Here is a 15,988-nt window from a genome sequence, read left to right as displayed (position 1 = left end):
AAAAATATTACTCCCTCCCTTCGTCCAGCAATACTTGACATATTTGAAAGAAAAAAATTGTCCCATAATACTTAATTTCTCAAATTTTTAAGCAGAATTTGACAAGTTTACCCCTTATAAATGTTTTTGGTGATCTCCATGTAAAAATGTGTATTAGTTGCAAAAAAAAAAATTGAAAAAAGAGAGCAAGTCTCGTTAACTTCCAATAGCTTGATAGCAATAACCAATAGAATTGTATCTCATAACTAAGCATGTCTAGCATGAAAATATTAACCAACGACAATGAAGTGCAAAACGGCTAAGGAAGGAATACGATCATAGATAGATACTCCACATTAGGGCTGGAAATGAGTCGAGTCGAACCGAACCTGCCTGAGTTCGGCTCAACTCGATAAGAATTGGTTCGGCTCGAAACTCGACTCGTTTAAAGTTCACAAACTGTTCGGTTCGGCTCGTTAGGTTTAGTTCGGTTGCTCAACTCATCCAAAAAAATTATAAAAAAAAAAAGTTAAATTATAGATCTTTGATATTATATATATATATATATTAAAATTAAATATTGAATTAAAATAAAAGTTCCCACAAGCATGCATATAATAGACATAAATTATATAAAGTTAAAGGTTGCATAAATACGAAGAAAAATATCTGATACAAGTAACAGAGACAAAAAAATCCAACAAAATTCAATTAGCTGTGAACAAAATTCATAATATTCTTTTACTTTTAAACTCCAACTGCTCTTCCCTTCAAGACAAAATTGTATTCAACCACATTTGCCACATTTGAATTAAATTTTTTTAAAAACTAACTCAAATTGATTTATATATATAATCGATAATCGAGCCATCTCATGAACCTAACGAGTCGAACTATATGTAGCTCAAGTTCAGCTCATTTAATTAACGAACTTAATTTTCAGCTCAAGTCCAGCTCGTTAGGTTCATGAACCAAGTTCAACGGATTAAATATCGAGTCGAATGTCGAACTATAATCGAGTTGGTTCGGTTCATTGTCAGCCCTACTCCACATCTTTCTAAAAATAAATTGTGCTGGAAATACTCATTCCAGTCATAATATCTTTGCAAAAAATACTCATCACACAAAGTAAGAAATACTTATGTCAACTCAACTAGAGATAGATAGTGCTGGAAATGAAGATCATGAAAACTTTAGAGAAGAAATAGTGGAAGACTCTTTGGATTTGGATATGGATATTGAAGAAGATAAATGAAGATTTGGAAGAAGAGTTTGTGGAAGACTCTTTAGATTTGGAGAGTGATATTAAAGAAGACAATGAAAACTTGGAAGAAGAGAGAGTTGAAGATTCTTTAGATTTGGATAATGATATTGAAGAAGATAATCAAGATTTTGAGGAAGAGATAGTGGAAGACTTTTTAGAGAGAGAGAGAGAGAGAGATTGAAGAAGATAATGAAGACTTTTTTAAGGCAATAATAGAGTTCTATTGGATATTGATTTGAATTTGCCTGAATGAGTTGCCTATTGAAGAAGATGAAGGTTTAGAAGAAGGAGAGTTACATGAGGAAGAAGTTGTTCATATTGAAGAAAGTGAAGGTTTAGAAGAAGGAGAGTTGCATGAGGAAGAAGTTGAACATATTGAAGAAAATGAAGATTCTGAGATCAAAGAAGAAGTGAAGAATACGTTACAAATTCTGGTTCCAGCCTATAATGAGTAATTTACTGTCATGACTTATTGTTCTAAACTTTGCAAATTTTATGATTTGAATTATTTTATGCATTAGTACTTTTACGATGGTTGGATTTAATGTTCATTTACTAGTAAAAGTTGAATTACGATTTTTTTTGGAATTTTTAAGGTACACTTCACAAGTTGAGGTGTACCGGTACCATTGCTTAATAAATTGATAAATTAACGAAAATTTCATGAAATAAAAAGTTATTTGTCAATTTTTATAATTTAGAAAACATCACGTCATAAAAAAAAATCATTTTATTATTTATAAGAATCATATTAAATTTTTAACATTTTCTCATAAAAAATAATCAATATTTTTCATTATGAGTAATAAAGATTAAAAAAAATCAAATTTTATTTCGTCGACAGTTTTGGTAAATAAAATTTAATTTTATAATTGTCAATGATAGAAAATAATAATTATTTTTCTTAAAAAAAAAAAAACAACTTATTTAATTATGAATTTAATGATTTGGTGTACCGGTACACTCAAATTTTTTCCTAACTTCTTTATCCCATCTTTTGATTTGGAAGTTACATGTTAACGACGGTTAAAAATATATGTGTTGTGAGGGGGCGTGTGAGAGATTTAAGGTGTGTTTGATTTAGATGAGAAGTATGTAAGAGAGATTATAGAAAGAGAAAAATAGATGAGAAATAGAGTAGATTTGACTTATTATTTGATATAAGAGAGAAATAGAGAATAAAGAAGTGTGTTAACAAAAAAAAAAAAAGAAGGGCAATAGTTGTATATAACCACAACACCAAGGACAATTTTGGAAAAGAAAAAAAGGTTCACACCTCCACTCATTTTCTTTGCAACTTCGAAGAGAAATAAAACAGGCGTGGGTCTCACAACATTTGATCTCTCTTCTAAACCGAACATGAGAAGTTACTTCTCTCTATCCAATTTATCTCTTTCCTATATCTCTCTTTCATATTTCTCCTCTACCAAATACAACGTTAATGATCCTCTAGTCACGCATTCTATTTTAACAGAACATAATTCAACCATTAATCTCAAGCTAACACTAATTGATCAATGCAAATGAGTTTAAAATAAAATGTTTTTGACTCGATAAATAAAATAAAATTTGTCCAATAGGTGTTAACATAATAGCTAGAGCTCGCATATGTAACTTCAGAACAATTATAATATCGTCATTAGTATCAATGTTGTTCATTAGTGTCAATGTTGTTAATAAATTTCTCCTTCTCTGTTTTAAAAAATAAATAGAATAAAATAAACGTAATTACAATTTTGGTCCCTCCATTATGAAGTAATTCAATTTTGGTCTCTTTTCAGATTTTTGAATGTTTTTTTTTGGATTATCATATCATAATAAGACATTATTTAAATATAAACAAAATTCTTGACCAAAAAAAAAATATAGGCAAAATTAAACTATAAGTCCTTTAAATTATTTAATTGTAATATATTGGTCCTTTACATTTTTTGGTACAATTTAACTTTTTTATGATAATTAATTGTAACAAGTTAGTCCTTTAAGTTTTTACCGTACCAATTTGGTCATTTAAGTTATTTAATCGTAAAAGTTTGTGGTATTTCAGATGTTAAAAATTGAAGTAATTTGGGTCCTAAAAGTTACAATTAAACAACTCGAAAGACCTAAGCATTACGAAAAATACTTAAATGACTAATTTGTTACAATTAAATAGCTTAAGTGACGTAAGTGGTATAGAGAAAAACTTAAAACTAATTTGTTACAATTAAATAACTTAAAAGAATTGTGTAATTTAGCCTAAAATATATCATATCATATCACTATTTTTTAGTTCAAAAATATTAAAAAGAGACAAAATTGAGTACTCCCTCCGTCCTATAATATAAGCAAAAAAAACTCATTTTCTTTGTCCGAAAGTATAAGTAAAAAAGACAAATTTTTATCCTATTTAATCTTATTTTTAAAAAAAAATCTCTTTTCCAAGAAAAACTTTTGTTTATTCTCATAAAATTAAATGCAAATTACATTCAATTTTCTTTCTCTTTCATTTTTTTCATAAACAATAGCCAATGAAAATTGTTTTTACATCTTCCTATAAAACTTTTTTTTTAAGATTACACAAAAAAAACTATACTCTAAATTCTTATGTTTTAATTTTTTTAATAAATGTGTTTTTTTTTTGCTTATAATTTACTCCATCCATTTCTAAATAATATAAATATAATATGGATCACATACATCATTAATTGAATAAATTTAAAAAGTAGAATTTGCTTATATTTCGAAACGGAGGAAGTAGGGAGTAATTTTTAAATAAAATGATAAATTTCGAATGTAAATGAAAATAAGGAAATGATAAGTGTAATTAAGCCAATACAATAGGATCCAAATAGTAATAAACACCCACAAAACCCAATTAACAACCACCACCTCACCCAACTGAGAAGGAAAGGGTTTAAAGCACTGCCGCCGTCGAAGTCTGCCGTCCAACGTACGCACCACCATAAGCCACTGCCGAACAACAGCACTCTTCCGTTTCCTCCTTTACTCACACCGCCGCCGTTGAACCACCATCTCGTCCATCACCTCTTCCTCTCCGGTTTCAAGAAACGGATCTAGATTTTCAATCAATTCATCCTCACAATGGATTTCGTTGAATTGGAGGCAGTAGAAGGCCTCCGTTGGTCATGGAATTCATGGCCATCAACAACCAAATCAGACCTAACAATCCCTCTAACCATCATGTGCACACCACTCTCCCAACACGGCACTGACCTACCTCTTCTCCCTTACGATCCTCTCCTCTGCACTCGATGCGGCGCCGTTTTAAACCCTTACGCTCGTCTCGATTATCAATCACGTATCTGGCACTGTCCCTTTTGTTCTCAACGAAACCCTTTTCCTCGCTCCATCGCCGACGCTAATCTTCCCGCTGAACTCTTTCCTACTTACACCACTGTTGAATACTCTTCTTCTTCTTCTTCTTCTTCTTCTTCACTTTTTCATCCTCCAGCTTTTATTTTTGTTATCGATGTTTCCACTTCTCAAGATGAGCTTTGTTCACTTAAGAATGAGATTTTGCTTCTTCTTCATCATTTGCCTGATACTGCTCTTGTTGCTTTGATTACTTTTGATTCAATGGTTTATCTTCATGATATTCAGTTTTCTCACTGTTCCAGGATCGTTCTTTTGCACGGTGAACACCAATTTTCTTCCGATCAGGTACTCCTATTAGTTACCTTTTCATCATTCATTCACAGTTATATTGTATATGATTATCAATTTATCGTTATTCTTTCTCTCTAATTCAGTATTAATCAGTACTTTGATTAGATTCGTGCTTAGACAGTTAGTTAGTTAGTTAAGTAATTAATCAGCCGTGCTTAGACAGTCAGTTAGTTAGTTAAGTAATTGTCGAATTAATGCAAGATGTTCTCTAGGTTTACATTACAGTTGAGTGCACTGCAGCTTAGTTTTCTTTTTAACTGCAATGCTTTCTTTCTAATTCAGTAATAATCAATCGGTACTCGGGTTATTAGCTTCCCACTTAGACATTGTTTGGATAAACAATTTAATTAAGCTTTGGGTAAACAGCTTAATTAAGTCTGTTGGATAAACAGCTTAATTAAGTGCTTATCATACTTTTATATATGCTATAAGCTGTTTCTATAACAAAAAATGAAGTCTGATTATTTTATTTTATTTGAGCCATAAGTTGTTTTCATAAGCTATCCTGGAGAGCTTATGGCAACAAGCTGAAAACAACTTATGGAGTCATACACTGTTTCTATAAGCTCTCTATACTTCCTTAGACAGTTAGTTAGTTAGTTAGTTAGTTAGGTGGTTGCTAAATTAATGCAAGATATTTGCTAATTTTACATTAAATTTGAGTACACTCCAGCTTAGTTACTTAGTTGAGAAATTGCTTATTAATGCAATCTGTTGATAGTTTTTACATTATACTTGAGTGCACTACACTGCATTCTGCTGATAATTTGTTTCTTTTTTTGTCTCTCAGATACGGCAGTTCCTGAACATTAGCCGTCCACACCAGCTGCATACTGGACAAACACAGCCTGTTCCAAAGCAGGGATTTCTGGTTCCAATTTCAGAATGTGAGTTTAGTATCACTGCTGCAATTGAAGATATTCATTCTTCGTATAACTTCAGGTCCGGAAACCGTCCCCCGAGGTCCACTGGAGCTGCAATTTCAGCTGCCCTTGGACTTTTAGAGTGTTGTTTTGTAAATACCGGCTCTAGAATCATGGTCTTCACTTCTGGGCCTGCGACTCTTGGACCTGGACTGGTTGTGGACTCTGATTTCCGGCAATCCATGAGAACCCACAATGACATTTTCAACGGGCAGGCGAGACATCATTCTAAATCTTGCAGTTTCTATAGGCAGATTGCGAAGAGGCTGTTTGATGCGTCTGTTGTTCTTGATCTGTTTGCTTGCTCCCTTGACCAAGTTGGAGTTGCCGAGCTTCGAGAACCCATTGAGCGTTCGGGTGGATTTGTGGTTCTTGCCGAATCCTTTGAATCAGATCAATTTAGGAAATGTCTAAGGCACTTGTTTAAACATGATGATGATGAGGGATTTTTGAAGATGAATTTTGATGCAACCATTGAAATAGTGACTACTAATGATGTCAAAATTTCTGGAGCTCTTGGACCTTGCATGTCTCTTAGAAAAAAGAACGCTTCAGTGAGTGAGACTGAGGTTGGACAAGGTGGTACCTGCGTGTGGAAGTTGAATACACTCACTGACCGAACTTGCATTGCTTTTTTCTTCCAAGTTAGTGATAAACAGACCATTCAGCCCAGCTCTGCATTTATGGTTCAGTTTATAACACGGTACAGGCAAGGGAACATGGGTCTCAGAAAAAGAGTCACCACTGCTGCACGACGATGGGTTGCAAACCATTCCACAGATATTGCTGCTGGGTTTGATCAAGAAGCAGCAGCTTCGGTTATGGCAAGACTTGCCATTCTCCGAGCAGAGACGTGTCATGCCCGTGATGTTGTTAGATGGCTTGATGACACACTTATCCGTTTTACCTCTAAGTTTGGGGACTATGTGCCAGAAGATCCTTCTTCCTTCCGTTTATCTTCAAACTTTTCCCTTTATCCCCAATTTATGTTCCACTTAAGGAGATCCCAATTTATTGATGTCTCTAACACTACTCCTGATGAAACTGCGTATTTCCGGCTTATGCTGAACCGCGAGGGAGTAGTTGGATCCCTTATAATGATTCAACCTACACTTTTTCAATATTCGTTTGATGGGCCACCCATTCCTGTACTTCTAGATATTCGTTCCATTTGCCCCGATTCTATCTTGCTCTTTGATTCATTCTTCCTTGTGGTGATCCATTATGGGTCCAAGATTGCTCAGTGGAAGAAGCTTGGTTATGATAAGGACCCAAACCATGAAAATTTTAGAAAGCTGTTGGAAGCTCCAGAACTGGATGCAGAACAGTTGGTGGCTGAACGGGTTCCAGTGCCAAAGGTTATAAGATGTGACCAGCATAGTAGTCAGGCTAGGTTTCTTCTTGCCAAGTTGAATCCATCTGTTACGCAAAATTCAACATACACAGATGGTTCGGATATCATCTTTACGGATGACTTGAGCTTGCAAGTTTTTCTAGACCAATTGCAGATACTGGCAGTTCAAGGCTGATAAGAAATTTGTAAGTAGATTTTGAAGAAGAGGTTACATGATTTCAGCGGATTGTGTTTACTTGTTTTTTACTAGCTATAAAATAGCTGGTTTCTAAAGTTTGATTAGAATATGACTTTGTCCATTAGACTAGTTTTGAAGATGTCGCATCCTGCATAAGGTTACTATTGTTCAGCTGACTAGAAATTGTATCATCACTTACTTTATTGTCCATACTGTAAATATCACTTAATGTTGTCAAATGAAAGATGAGGTTATTTTCTATTTCATTGCTTTTATGTTTTGCGGTTGTATAATATGAGTTTTTTTACCGATTTAGGAGTCAAGTAATTGTAGTTTCAATTTATACTTGATATTTCGTTTTTATGATATTTAATGTTTCAATCCTTTTATTGATCTTAATTGTATTTTGATAGGAACATTTTGATAAAACTACTTATTACTTCTTAGAAACCACAACAAAGAGGTATGAAGTCTAGGAGTGGTGAAGAAAGGTTTTTTAGAAACTACTTATTTCGGATGCATTGGAAGTATAGGAATGACAGTTTCTAACAACAATGTGGTTGAACTTTCATAAATTTTTGAAGAAATAAAATATCCCATCTTGTATGTTCTATGAGGGGTGTTTAAACCCAGATAATTGTTTAAGTAGGTGATGTTGGCTTGGGTGGGGACTTCTTGGTGTTTTGAGCAGCTGTGCTGGTAATTTTTAGGTGCTGTTTGGTTGTTTTTTAGTGGGGTATGGCTGTTTTTTCTGGTCTGTTGCTGGTGCTGCTAGCATTCTGTTTCCAGGGACAGGGGCTGTTCTGTTTTGTCCTCTGTCACTGCTGCTTTGTAGTGTATTTTCTGGTCTATTTGTTGCTTTTTGGTGTTTGGCTGGTTCATCCTGTGGGTGTATAATTGTATCCTAATTTTACACTCTCTCGTATGACTTGTACATGATGAAGTGATTTTTATTATATTTAGCTGTTTCAAAAAAAAAAAACAGAGGTATGGAGTCTTCTAATTCTGGTTTTTTTATGATCATTTTTCCTTTATTTCAAAGGTAAGAACTAACATGACGTTTTAGGGTTGATGCATTATGCTGAATGTGTTGCAGCAGGACAAACGATAGAAATGATTTTTTGATTGTGTGGCAGCATGTACTGAAGCAAAAAATGCAGCAAATTTGTAGGTTTTATTTAGGTTAGTCATTTTCTAATAACTAACACTATGATGTTTGGAATTTTGCAGCTGGTGTGACATTTGTGTTGTTTTTCTTTTTTCTATGTCCATTATACACTTAATGCCTGTTTGTTTTTGATAAAACAGACAAAGAATGAATGAGCCACTGTCGTGGAGTGCCAAAGTCAGGATGTCATTTAGTTCCACAACATTAACCATGCTCACGGGTAAAGTGTAGTGATCCAATTATGATATTCTTGTATATTATATTTATTTTTCATTGCTTATCTATGTGTTATAATTTTGTTTAATACTTTTATCTTTTTAATTCTTAATCTATATAGTTTTCAAGGTAAACAATGAGAATTATGTTATTGTGATGAAAATGAATTTTCTATCAGGCCACCACTTAGGCAATAGTTTATAGAGTATAGTCATGACCATAAAGTCAATTGTAATTCTGTGTGTTGGCGCACTACTAGTACCATGTAATGATGATGACTCCAGTAGCCAAGTAGATATTGTTGCTTTCTAGCCTACAATCACAATCGTTTAGTTAGCATATTCATACCTACATATATGTGTATATATGGTTAACTTGGTTAAACTAGTTTGATCTTATTTTCTAAGTTTCATCAAGGCTTACACTTATTAGATTGCTCAATCTTGTAACTTTTCTTCTATCATTATTGGTTAACATCAGGAGCTCCAAACAACTCAAATAGTTATTATTTTACTTGCCATTATCTGGATTGTTGTGAGAGCTATTGCTTTTTAGGAAGGTATATTTTATTCATGAGGTTATGAGCAATGATTCCCTGTGGTAACATTCATGCCTTTGTTTTGGTACTTGGGGATCATTTTAGATTTTTCTTATGGATTGTTTACATTTCATTTTTGTTATGTAAAAGAGATTTTTTCATTATCCTCATATATTATTAGTGGGCATTTTTCTTTCCTAATTCATTATGAATTCCCTCTAATGATAATCGTTGCAGCCTTAGCAGGCTAGGCGTTATTCATTGGTGTACTCAGGCAAGACCCTGTATATAAAAAACTACTAATTTTGTACCATACTCATTTTTTGTCAAGAAAAAAAAACTACTAATAATTAAAAACAAAAGTATATATTTAATGAAAATGAACTAACCTACTGTCGAGGATAAAATTCACTTATAGACACCTCGTTGACAGAAAATGATACAAAATTATTCACAGAACTTGATTTCTGTGCTGCAATATCTTGATTCGTTCTATCGTGTAGGAAAAATGCTGGTTCTTGTGGGGATGACAATTCTGGTGAATGACTATTAAGATATGAAACAACCGTTGCCATTGTAGGTCTTACATTTGGATTTTCTTGAACACATAACAAACCAATCTGTATGCACTTAATAACTTCAATACGAGAATAATTTTCAATTTTTGGATCCAATATGATTAATGGAGTTTCATTCTTCCATTGTCTCCATACCTGTAAAGTTTATCATATTAGTTAGTCAAAACATCAAGCCTCTCTCAACTTGAATAAACTTCAATTGACTAACTAGGTTATCATACTCACATAACTTGTGAGGCCTTCGGTAAAATGATGTGATTCATAAGGATTTATATTTCTTTTTCCAGTAATAATCTCTAAAACAATGACACCAAAACTAAAAACATCCGACTTCTCTGAAAAGTGTCCAAGCATTGCATATTCTGGGGACATGTAACCCCTGTGATAAAAAAAAAAAAATACAAATTAGAAAGAAAAAAGCACCTTATATTACAATGAAAAACAAAATACAAATTGGAAAGAATAAAGCACCTCATATTAGAATGGAAATATGTTTTTCAACCCTATAAATATATAAACTTTCATTTTTCGTCTCTACAAATATTAAAGATTAAACGGTTAATTTATTAAGTTGATAGTATTTTAAGGTATCAACAATGTCATGTCATAAATAAAAAGTCACTTGACAGTGACACTTGCCACGTCGGACAAATGACATTATAGTTGACAAGTGATGACAAAAAGCAGTAACAAATAATATTTGAGGGAAGAAAATTGGATGGAAATTTTTATAGGGTAAAAACAAGAATTGTTATATTTATAGGGACGAAAAACGTATTTAACCTAAAAAAAGCGATGTAGGAAATAATTGAAAACTTACCTTGTTCCCGCAATTTTGTTGGTATGTCCACGATCTTGATCTATTTGAACAATCCTAGCCATTCCAAAATCTGATATTTTAGGATTCATATTTTCATCCAGTAGAACATTACTAGGTTTGAGATCCCGATGTATAACTTTGAGACGAGAATATTCATGCAAATAAAGAATTCCTAAAGCCGTTCCTCCTATAATTTTGTAACGTTGATCCCAGCTTAAATTTTGCTGTCTAGTATCTGCACATTTTTTTAATGAATGAGAAACTAACAGAGATATGCTTTGTAATCAAACACTTGAATTAATTTAAGTATATAATGCATCAAGTTAAAAGCATATGCATAACTTCTGAATTACTTTGATAATTAACTAATAAAAAAGGTTGAGTTGAAATGCCAAACCAAATAAAATGTAATCAAGGCTCCCATTTGGCACATATTCATAAATAAGAATCTTCTCTTGCTCTTCTAGGCAAAATCCTATTAATGCCACAAGATTTCTTTGTTGTAACTTGGCTATCAATAAAATTTCATTCTTGAACTCGACTATGCCTTGCTTTGAATTTGATGAAAGCCTCTTAACAGCTATGTGTCGTCCATCAAAAAGAATTCCCTTAGAAAACAAACCATCATTTATACATAGAACTTTGTCATAAAATCAAATAAATAAACTTTGTCATGTTTTCTCACCTTGTAAACTTCTCCAAATCCACCTTTGCCAATCTTGTTTTCATGTGAAAAGTTGTCTGTTGCTGTTCTAATTACGTCCATTTCAAATTGCAAACCCTCTAGAGTGGTACTTTCATGACCAACTAGACAAATATGTTTGAATAGTTAAACCAATTAGCAAATCTTCATGGAATTATAAATTAATTAATATTTATGGAGTAATGACTTATTTCTAGCTGTGACAATCACAGTACATACAATTTTCTTTTAGAATTAAGGCCTTATAACTGCTCTTTCTTGCTCTTTTCCTTAGCAAGTAGTAGGAAAAAGTTAGAAGCAATGTTGAAAGGATGACTGGAACAACAACTACCACCATTTGCAACCTTCTTTTTTCATCCTCTGCACAAATGATCGATATGTGTTTCTCACATACCAATACAAATTGTTTATTCATGACAATTGTAAAAATGTTTTACTACAAGAAGAGAATAAATTAAGATGTCATGTAGTTGCCTTACCTTGTGTTGGGGACATCTATGCACCAATAATAAACAATGTTTTTTAATTGGTTCACGGTTCAATAACCCAACCATTTTTTGTTTGTTTCTGGCCTATATCATAAAAATAGTCCAGCTGTCCAATTGTTTTCAAACTTCGTATTTGTTTGCAATTTTGTATAGCTTAGGTGGCAAGAAATTACCACAATTGAGAGGGAAAATTTGAATTTTCAAATTTCTTTCTTCTTTATAACTGGTTATTTATTTCTGTAAGATAAATAGTAATGACCTGATAGATAATAAAGTACTACGTATTACTCCCTCTGCTCCTTTTTAGTTCTATTTACATGAAAATTTTGTTTCTATTTAGTTGTTTCTAAAGTTTGATTCAACACTAATTTTTGTTTTATAAAGAACACCCTTAGTTATTTATCGCATATAGAGTAATAGATGAAATTATATAATAAATTATTAAGGGTATTATAAGGAAAAGAAAAATAATGGTATAAAAGTAGCAAAATTCATTGATTGTCTTGGTATGTGTAAAAGGTGAAAAAATGACCATTAAAAAGGAACCGAGGGAGTAATCTTTATAAATTATCATTAAAATAAGTTTTTTGTTGTTAATTCTTCAATTCTTGGTTTTGTCAGGGAAGAAAAACCCTTCAATTCTTCGAGAAAATGGTGGTGATTAATTAATCTAAATTGGTTGAGAAGTAAGTAAAGGCACAACAAAAAAAATTCACCTTAGAATTGAACTCAGGTACAAGCCAAACTATTCAATTCAACTTTAGATGAAGTTCAGACACCACTTGAGTTCTATTACTTGATTATCATTGATTTTTTATATGGCTTGAAGATATTTTGGAAGAGAGATAGATGAATTGAGTCATGTAATATTAGTTGAATGAAACTTCACCTTTAATTGTTGGAGGAGGGCTAACTTGCCCAAACATCTCTGGTTCATCATCGTTGTTGTAGAATTGGGACAATCCAAACATCATATAGCAGCTAGGATATAGAATTTTTCCCTCTGGACTTGCCAAACTACTCCAAGGAATTTCATTTTGGAAAATGTTTTGCAGGCAGGCTCTGCAATCTGTATCAGACAGATCTGGCGTACATTGAGCAAGAGTGTATATGGGTTGAAGATCATTCAATTTTACTGATCTTGTTTCATAATTCTTAATGGTTCTATCCCCTGTCTGTAAATTCCCCACTTCATGTAAGATATCTGCCAGTTTCCAAGTTGTGAATCTATGCAGCAGGTTGAGGTTAGAACTATTGGCCAAATTGAATTGGTGAAATTTTGGAGCACTTGTATCAATACGTGAAAGGAGAGAATGATAGGAATAGCGGAGTAAACATTTATCGTACCAAATTATAGCCTCTTTGGAGGAAGGGCACTCCGATAATATTCTTTTTGTTGCATGTTGGATACATAGCTGACAGAGGGTAGGGGAGATGGAGATATCACCACGGCACATAAAGAGACCATTGGCAGTGTCGACTGTCGTCTTTAAGAAACTGGTTCTGATGGCATTGGAAGACAAAGAAGTGAAGAATGTTTTGAGATTTGATAGAAAATCATTGTTCACGGGTTCATTGATTGAACAGTTGTGGGAAAGATAAGCAGGATGTTGTGAGTATTTTGAATCGATTGTATTGGAAGCTGGAACGAGTTCTTGTGGTGTTGGAGCATTACTGGGGCGATAGAAAGGGTACACATCATATCTGATGTAACAACTGTAAGTTTCCGAGTTTGCTACCATTGCATTGCTAAGTTTACAAGTCTTAAGAACCCCTGTTATGGTTATATTCAGACATTTCCGACAATCTTTTGGTGACAGGTCTGGTGTGCACTGAGCTTGAAAATAAAGGGTCTGAAATCCAGATACTGTTGCTTCCTTTGTGGCATACTTCTGGAAGCCAATAGAGAAGTTGGCTGCCTCGTCTGCCACTCCATTCAAAGTTTTGTAAACTAAACGCTCAAATATTGCCTTGTTGGAAACATTAACATGGTGGCATGAGATAGAAGGTGAACTAAAGTCAGCAGTGGGGAAGAAAGAGTAGTTGGAATATTGCACCATGCACTCCTTGTACATAATCACCACCTCTTTGGACAAGGAACAATCAGAGTAGTCTGAGGATAAATTGGCACGAGTTACGTTTGTGACACGCTCACTGCAGAGATGAGTAGGGACATCACCCTTACACATAAACAAGCCATAGACTGTGTTGGAGGAGTGGTTTTTGTCTGCTACCGTAGTGTTGTAGAATTCTTTGTTGGCAGTGGCGTTTGAAGATAAATCTAATAGGAGGGTCCTGAGATTCAATTGGAAAGCGCTATTTGGAGTGGTTTTGTTGTCTGAGCAAGACATGAAAAGCAGGCCATCGTTTTCTGCTTTAGTGGTTACAAAATTGACGAAGCAAACAAGGATAAAAATAAAGACGCGGTTGAAGGAGGCCGTGGAGTGTTTGTTAGTCTTTGATTGCACTACCATGATGGATGTAGTAATGCTCGTGCTGCTATAAGTTTTGCTGTTTTGTATTAGTCTCAATGGTTTCCATATTTATTAAAATTTAAATTGAAAGTTCAACTCCTAGTTGTAGTTTGGTCAAACAGTGTAGGGCACAGCAGCACAAGTCAATGAATCCAAATGTCAATGAAAGCTAGTACGTTTTGATAAGTCTCAAAGAAATTCAGGAAACAAGAACTACTTTTCAGTTAATAGTATAGATTGTTCAATGTCGAAATTGTCAAATATATATTAAAGGATAATTCCTTTAAAAAAAATATTAAAGGATAATTAAAGATTATTTGATTAAACAAAGAGATCAAAGGTTGTACCATTGTGAAGAGTTAAGATCCTTTTCCTTTCTTTAAAATAAATGGAGATGTTTGTTAACATTGTTTTGGTTTATGAATGTTTAATTAACGTCTTCGATTCTAAAAACGTGTGTAGTTTAATTTTTCATTTACTTCAAAACCATAGGAGTGAACACCACATTGGGAATTGTACTTTTCAATAAACACTCTTATATCCTACACTTTTTTTTTTTTTTTTGAGGTATATCCTACACTGTTTTGTTTTGTTGGATATTTAGTACCCAATATATCCAATTATTTAACGACAGATAATTTTTTCATATATTTTAATAATTGTTAAAAAAATTTAAGTTTTGAATTAATTTTGTTTTATGAATGGTTTGAGAATGTCGGCACTCATAATACAAAATTAATTCAAAACTTAAATTTTTGTGCATAAAGCACCAAAGATGACCCCCTTTTAGTTTAGAACAAAAAAATCACAAAGAATTATACTTATTTTTATTTATCTTTTATGATTGATTCCGTGTAGCCTTGAAGAATACCAAAAACATTCTTTTTTCTACACTTTAACATTTACTTTTTTTTATTGAATAAAATCAACATAGGTCTAACCATTTAATGAAAATTCTATTCTTAAAAGGTAATGTTAACTTGTGCCCTAAGAGCACATGTTAAGAATTCTACTAATAGAAACTATGTATTGAAAATTGTGTTAATTTATTATTCAAAATGTTTAATACTACCTCTGGTCTTATTTATAAGAGAAATTTAGGTCAACAAAAGTGAATGTATTTGGACTGAATTTTTAATTAGATACATCAACTTTTGTTGACCCAAAATTCTCTTATAAATAAAACCGAAGGGAGTATTAATTTTTTTTATTAAAATCTTATCATTAATGTTTAACATGTACTCTAAAAACACCGGTCAACATGACCCATTTTTAAAACATAGAACGCTGATTGATTTTACTCGATAAATTTTATTTTTCTTTTCAAAAGCCTTTATTTGGTCAATGTCACCGGCAAAAGGAAAAAAAGAATTTTCATTTTGATTTATCTAATATAAAATCCAAATGGTTTTTTATTTCAACAGGACGGGTGTGTTTCCTAGAATATTATAGCGCATGGGATGGACTTTCTTGTATATTTGTAGGTGATCAGTATTCAAATTAATTTCGATATAGGGACAGAAGACCTGATAGTGATGTTGATATCTCAATGTCGGAAGATGAAGGTGGGAGTGTGTATAACAATGAAGAAAAGAATATCAAATATAAAAATAAAAATAAAAAACTAACGCATGAA

The 15,988-nt window shown here is 32.8% G+C and overlaps 4 protein-coding genes across 9 annotated transcripts; 2 read left to right on the top strand and 2 right to left on the bottom strand.

Moving 5' to 3' along the window:
• Positions 1-980: 980 nt before the first annotated feature.
• On the top strand, positions 981-1,698 carry LOC112418669 (histone H2A.Z-specific chaperone CHZ1-like). Its single transcript, XM_039831390.1, has 3 exons — positions 981-1,007; positions 1,224-1,385; positions 1,498-1,698. The coding sequence occupies exons 1-3, from the start codon at positions 981-983 to the stop codon at positions 1,696-1,698; spliced, it is 390 nt and encodes a 129-aa protein (XP_039687324.1).
• Positions 1,699-4,052: 2,354 nt separating this feature from the next.
• Positions 4,053-14,538, top strand: LOC25485261 (protein transport protein SEC23). 6 transcript variants are annotated; one of them, XR_005643889.1, is made up of 7 exons: positions 4,053-4,906; positions 5,703-7,374; positions 8,464-8,549; positions 8,676-8,755; positions 12,500-12,611; positions 12,934-13,596; positions 13,699-14,538. XR_005643889.1 is itself a non-coding variant. In XM_039829969.1 (3 exons), exons 1-2 carry the CDS (start codon positions 4,328-4,330, stop codon positions 7,362-7,364), a joined length of 2,241 nt encoding a protein of 746 aa, XP_039685903.1. In that variant the 5' UTR covers positions 4,053-4,327; the 3' UTR covers positions 7,365-7,374; positions 8,676-9,637. The 6 variants fall into 6 exon arrangements, 2 of the variants coding, with proteins under 2 accessions (XP_039685903.1, XP_039685904.1); XR_005643888.1 differs by lacking the exon at positions 12,500-12,611; XR_003007117.2 differs by having other exon boundaries at positions 12,500-13,596.
• Positions 9,640-12,884, bottom strand: LOC25485260 (cysteine-rich receptor-like protein kinase 10). Its single transcript, XM_024770690.2, has 7 exons — positions 12,768-12,884; positions 11,610-11,750; positions 11,373-11,494; positions 11,085-11,295; positions 10,688-10,922; positions 10,093-10,246; positions 9,640-10,002 (listed from the first exon to the last, which is right to left on the bottom strand). Exons 1-7 carry the CDS (start codon positions 12,850-12,852, stop codon positions 9,679-9,681), a joined length of 1,272 nt encoding a protein of 423 aa, XP_024626458.1. The 5' UTR covers positions 12,853-12,884; the 3' UTR covers positions 9,640-9,678.
• LOC112418668 (putative cysteine-rich receptor-like protein kinase 20) lies at positions 13,011-14,381 on the bottom strand. The gene is made up of 2 exons (XM_024775133.2): positions 13,290-14,381; positions 13,011-13,105 (listed from the first exon to the last, which is right to left on the bottom strand). The coding sequence occupies exons 1-2, from the start codon at positions 14,350-14,352 to the stop codon at positions 13,011-13,013; spliced, it is 1,158 nt and encodes a 385-aa protein (XP_024630901.1). The 5' UTR covers positions 14,353-14,381.
• Positions 14,539-15,988: the final 1,450 nt, after the last annotated feature.

This window comes from Medicago truncatula, chromosome 1 (assembly GCF_003473485.1).
Source record: "Medicago truncatula cultivar Jemalong A17 chromosome 1, MtrunA17r5.0-ANR, whole genome shotgun sequence".
NCBI lineage: Eukaryota > Viridiplantae > Streptophyta > Magnoliopsida > Fabales > Fabaceae > Medicago > Medicago truncatula.
This window is presented reverse-complemented; position numbering and strand designations above follow the sequence as displayed.

What these genes read in the sequence shown, in the direction of transcription:
- LOC112418669 (XM_039831390.1), top strand. Translation starts at nt 981, where the DNA reads ATGTCGAACTATAATCGAGTTGGTTCG. An exon ending in ACTATAATCGAGTTGGTTCG is followed by an intron (nt 1,008 to 1,223) that starts GTTCATTGTCAG and finishes TGGATATTGAAG; the next exon opens with AAGATAAATGAAGATTTGGA. An exon ending in AAGATTTTGAGGAAGAGATA is followed by an intron (nt 1,386 to 1,497) that starts GTGGAAGACTTT and finishes TGCCTGAATGAG; the next exon opens with TTGCCTATTGAAGAAGATGA.
- LOC112418668 (XM_024775133.2), bottom strand. Translation starts at nt 14,352, where the DNA reads ATGGTAGTGCAATCAAAGACTAACAAACACTCCACGGCCTCCTTCAAC. An exon ending in CCCTACCCTCTGTCAGCTAT is followed by an intron (nt 13,106 to 13,289) that starts GTATCCAACATG and finishes CCTGCTGCATAG; the next exon opens with ATTCACAACTTGGAAACTGG.
- LOC25485261 (XM_039829969.1), top strand. Translation starts at nt 4,328, where the DNA reads ATGGATTTCGTTGAATTGGAGGCAGTAGAAGGCCTCCGTTGGTCATGG. An exon ending in ACCAATTTTCTTCCGATCAG is followed by an intron (nt 4,907 to 5,702) that starts GTACTCCTATTA and finishes TTTGTCTCTCAG; the next exon opens with ATACGGCAGTTCCTGAACAT.
- LOC25485260 (XM_024770690.2), bottom strand. Translation starts at nt 12,852, where the DNA reads ATGATGTTTGGATTGTCCCAATTCTACAACAACGATGATGAACCAGAG. An exon ending in CCCTCCTCCAACAATTAAAG is followed by an intron (nt 11,751 to 12,767) that starts GTGAAGTTTCAT and finishes TCATTTGTGCAG; the next exon opens with AGGATGAAAAAAGAAGGTTG. An exon ending in GATTTGGAGAAGTTTACAAG is followed by an intron (nt 11,296 to 11,372) that starts GTGAGAAAACAT and finishes TTGTTTTCTAAG; the next exon opens with GGAATTCTTTTTGATGGACG.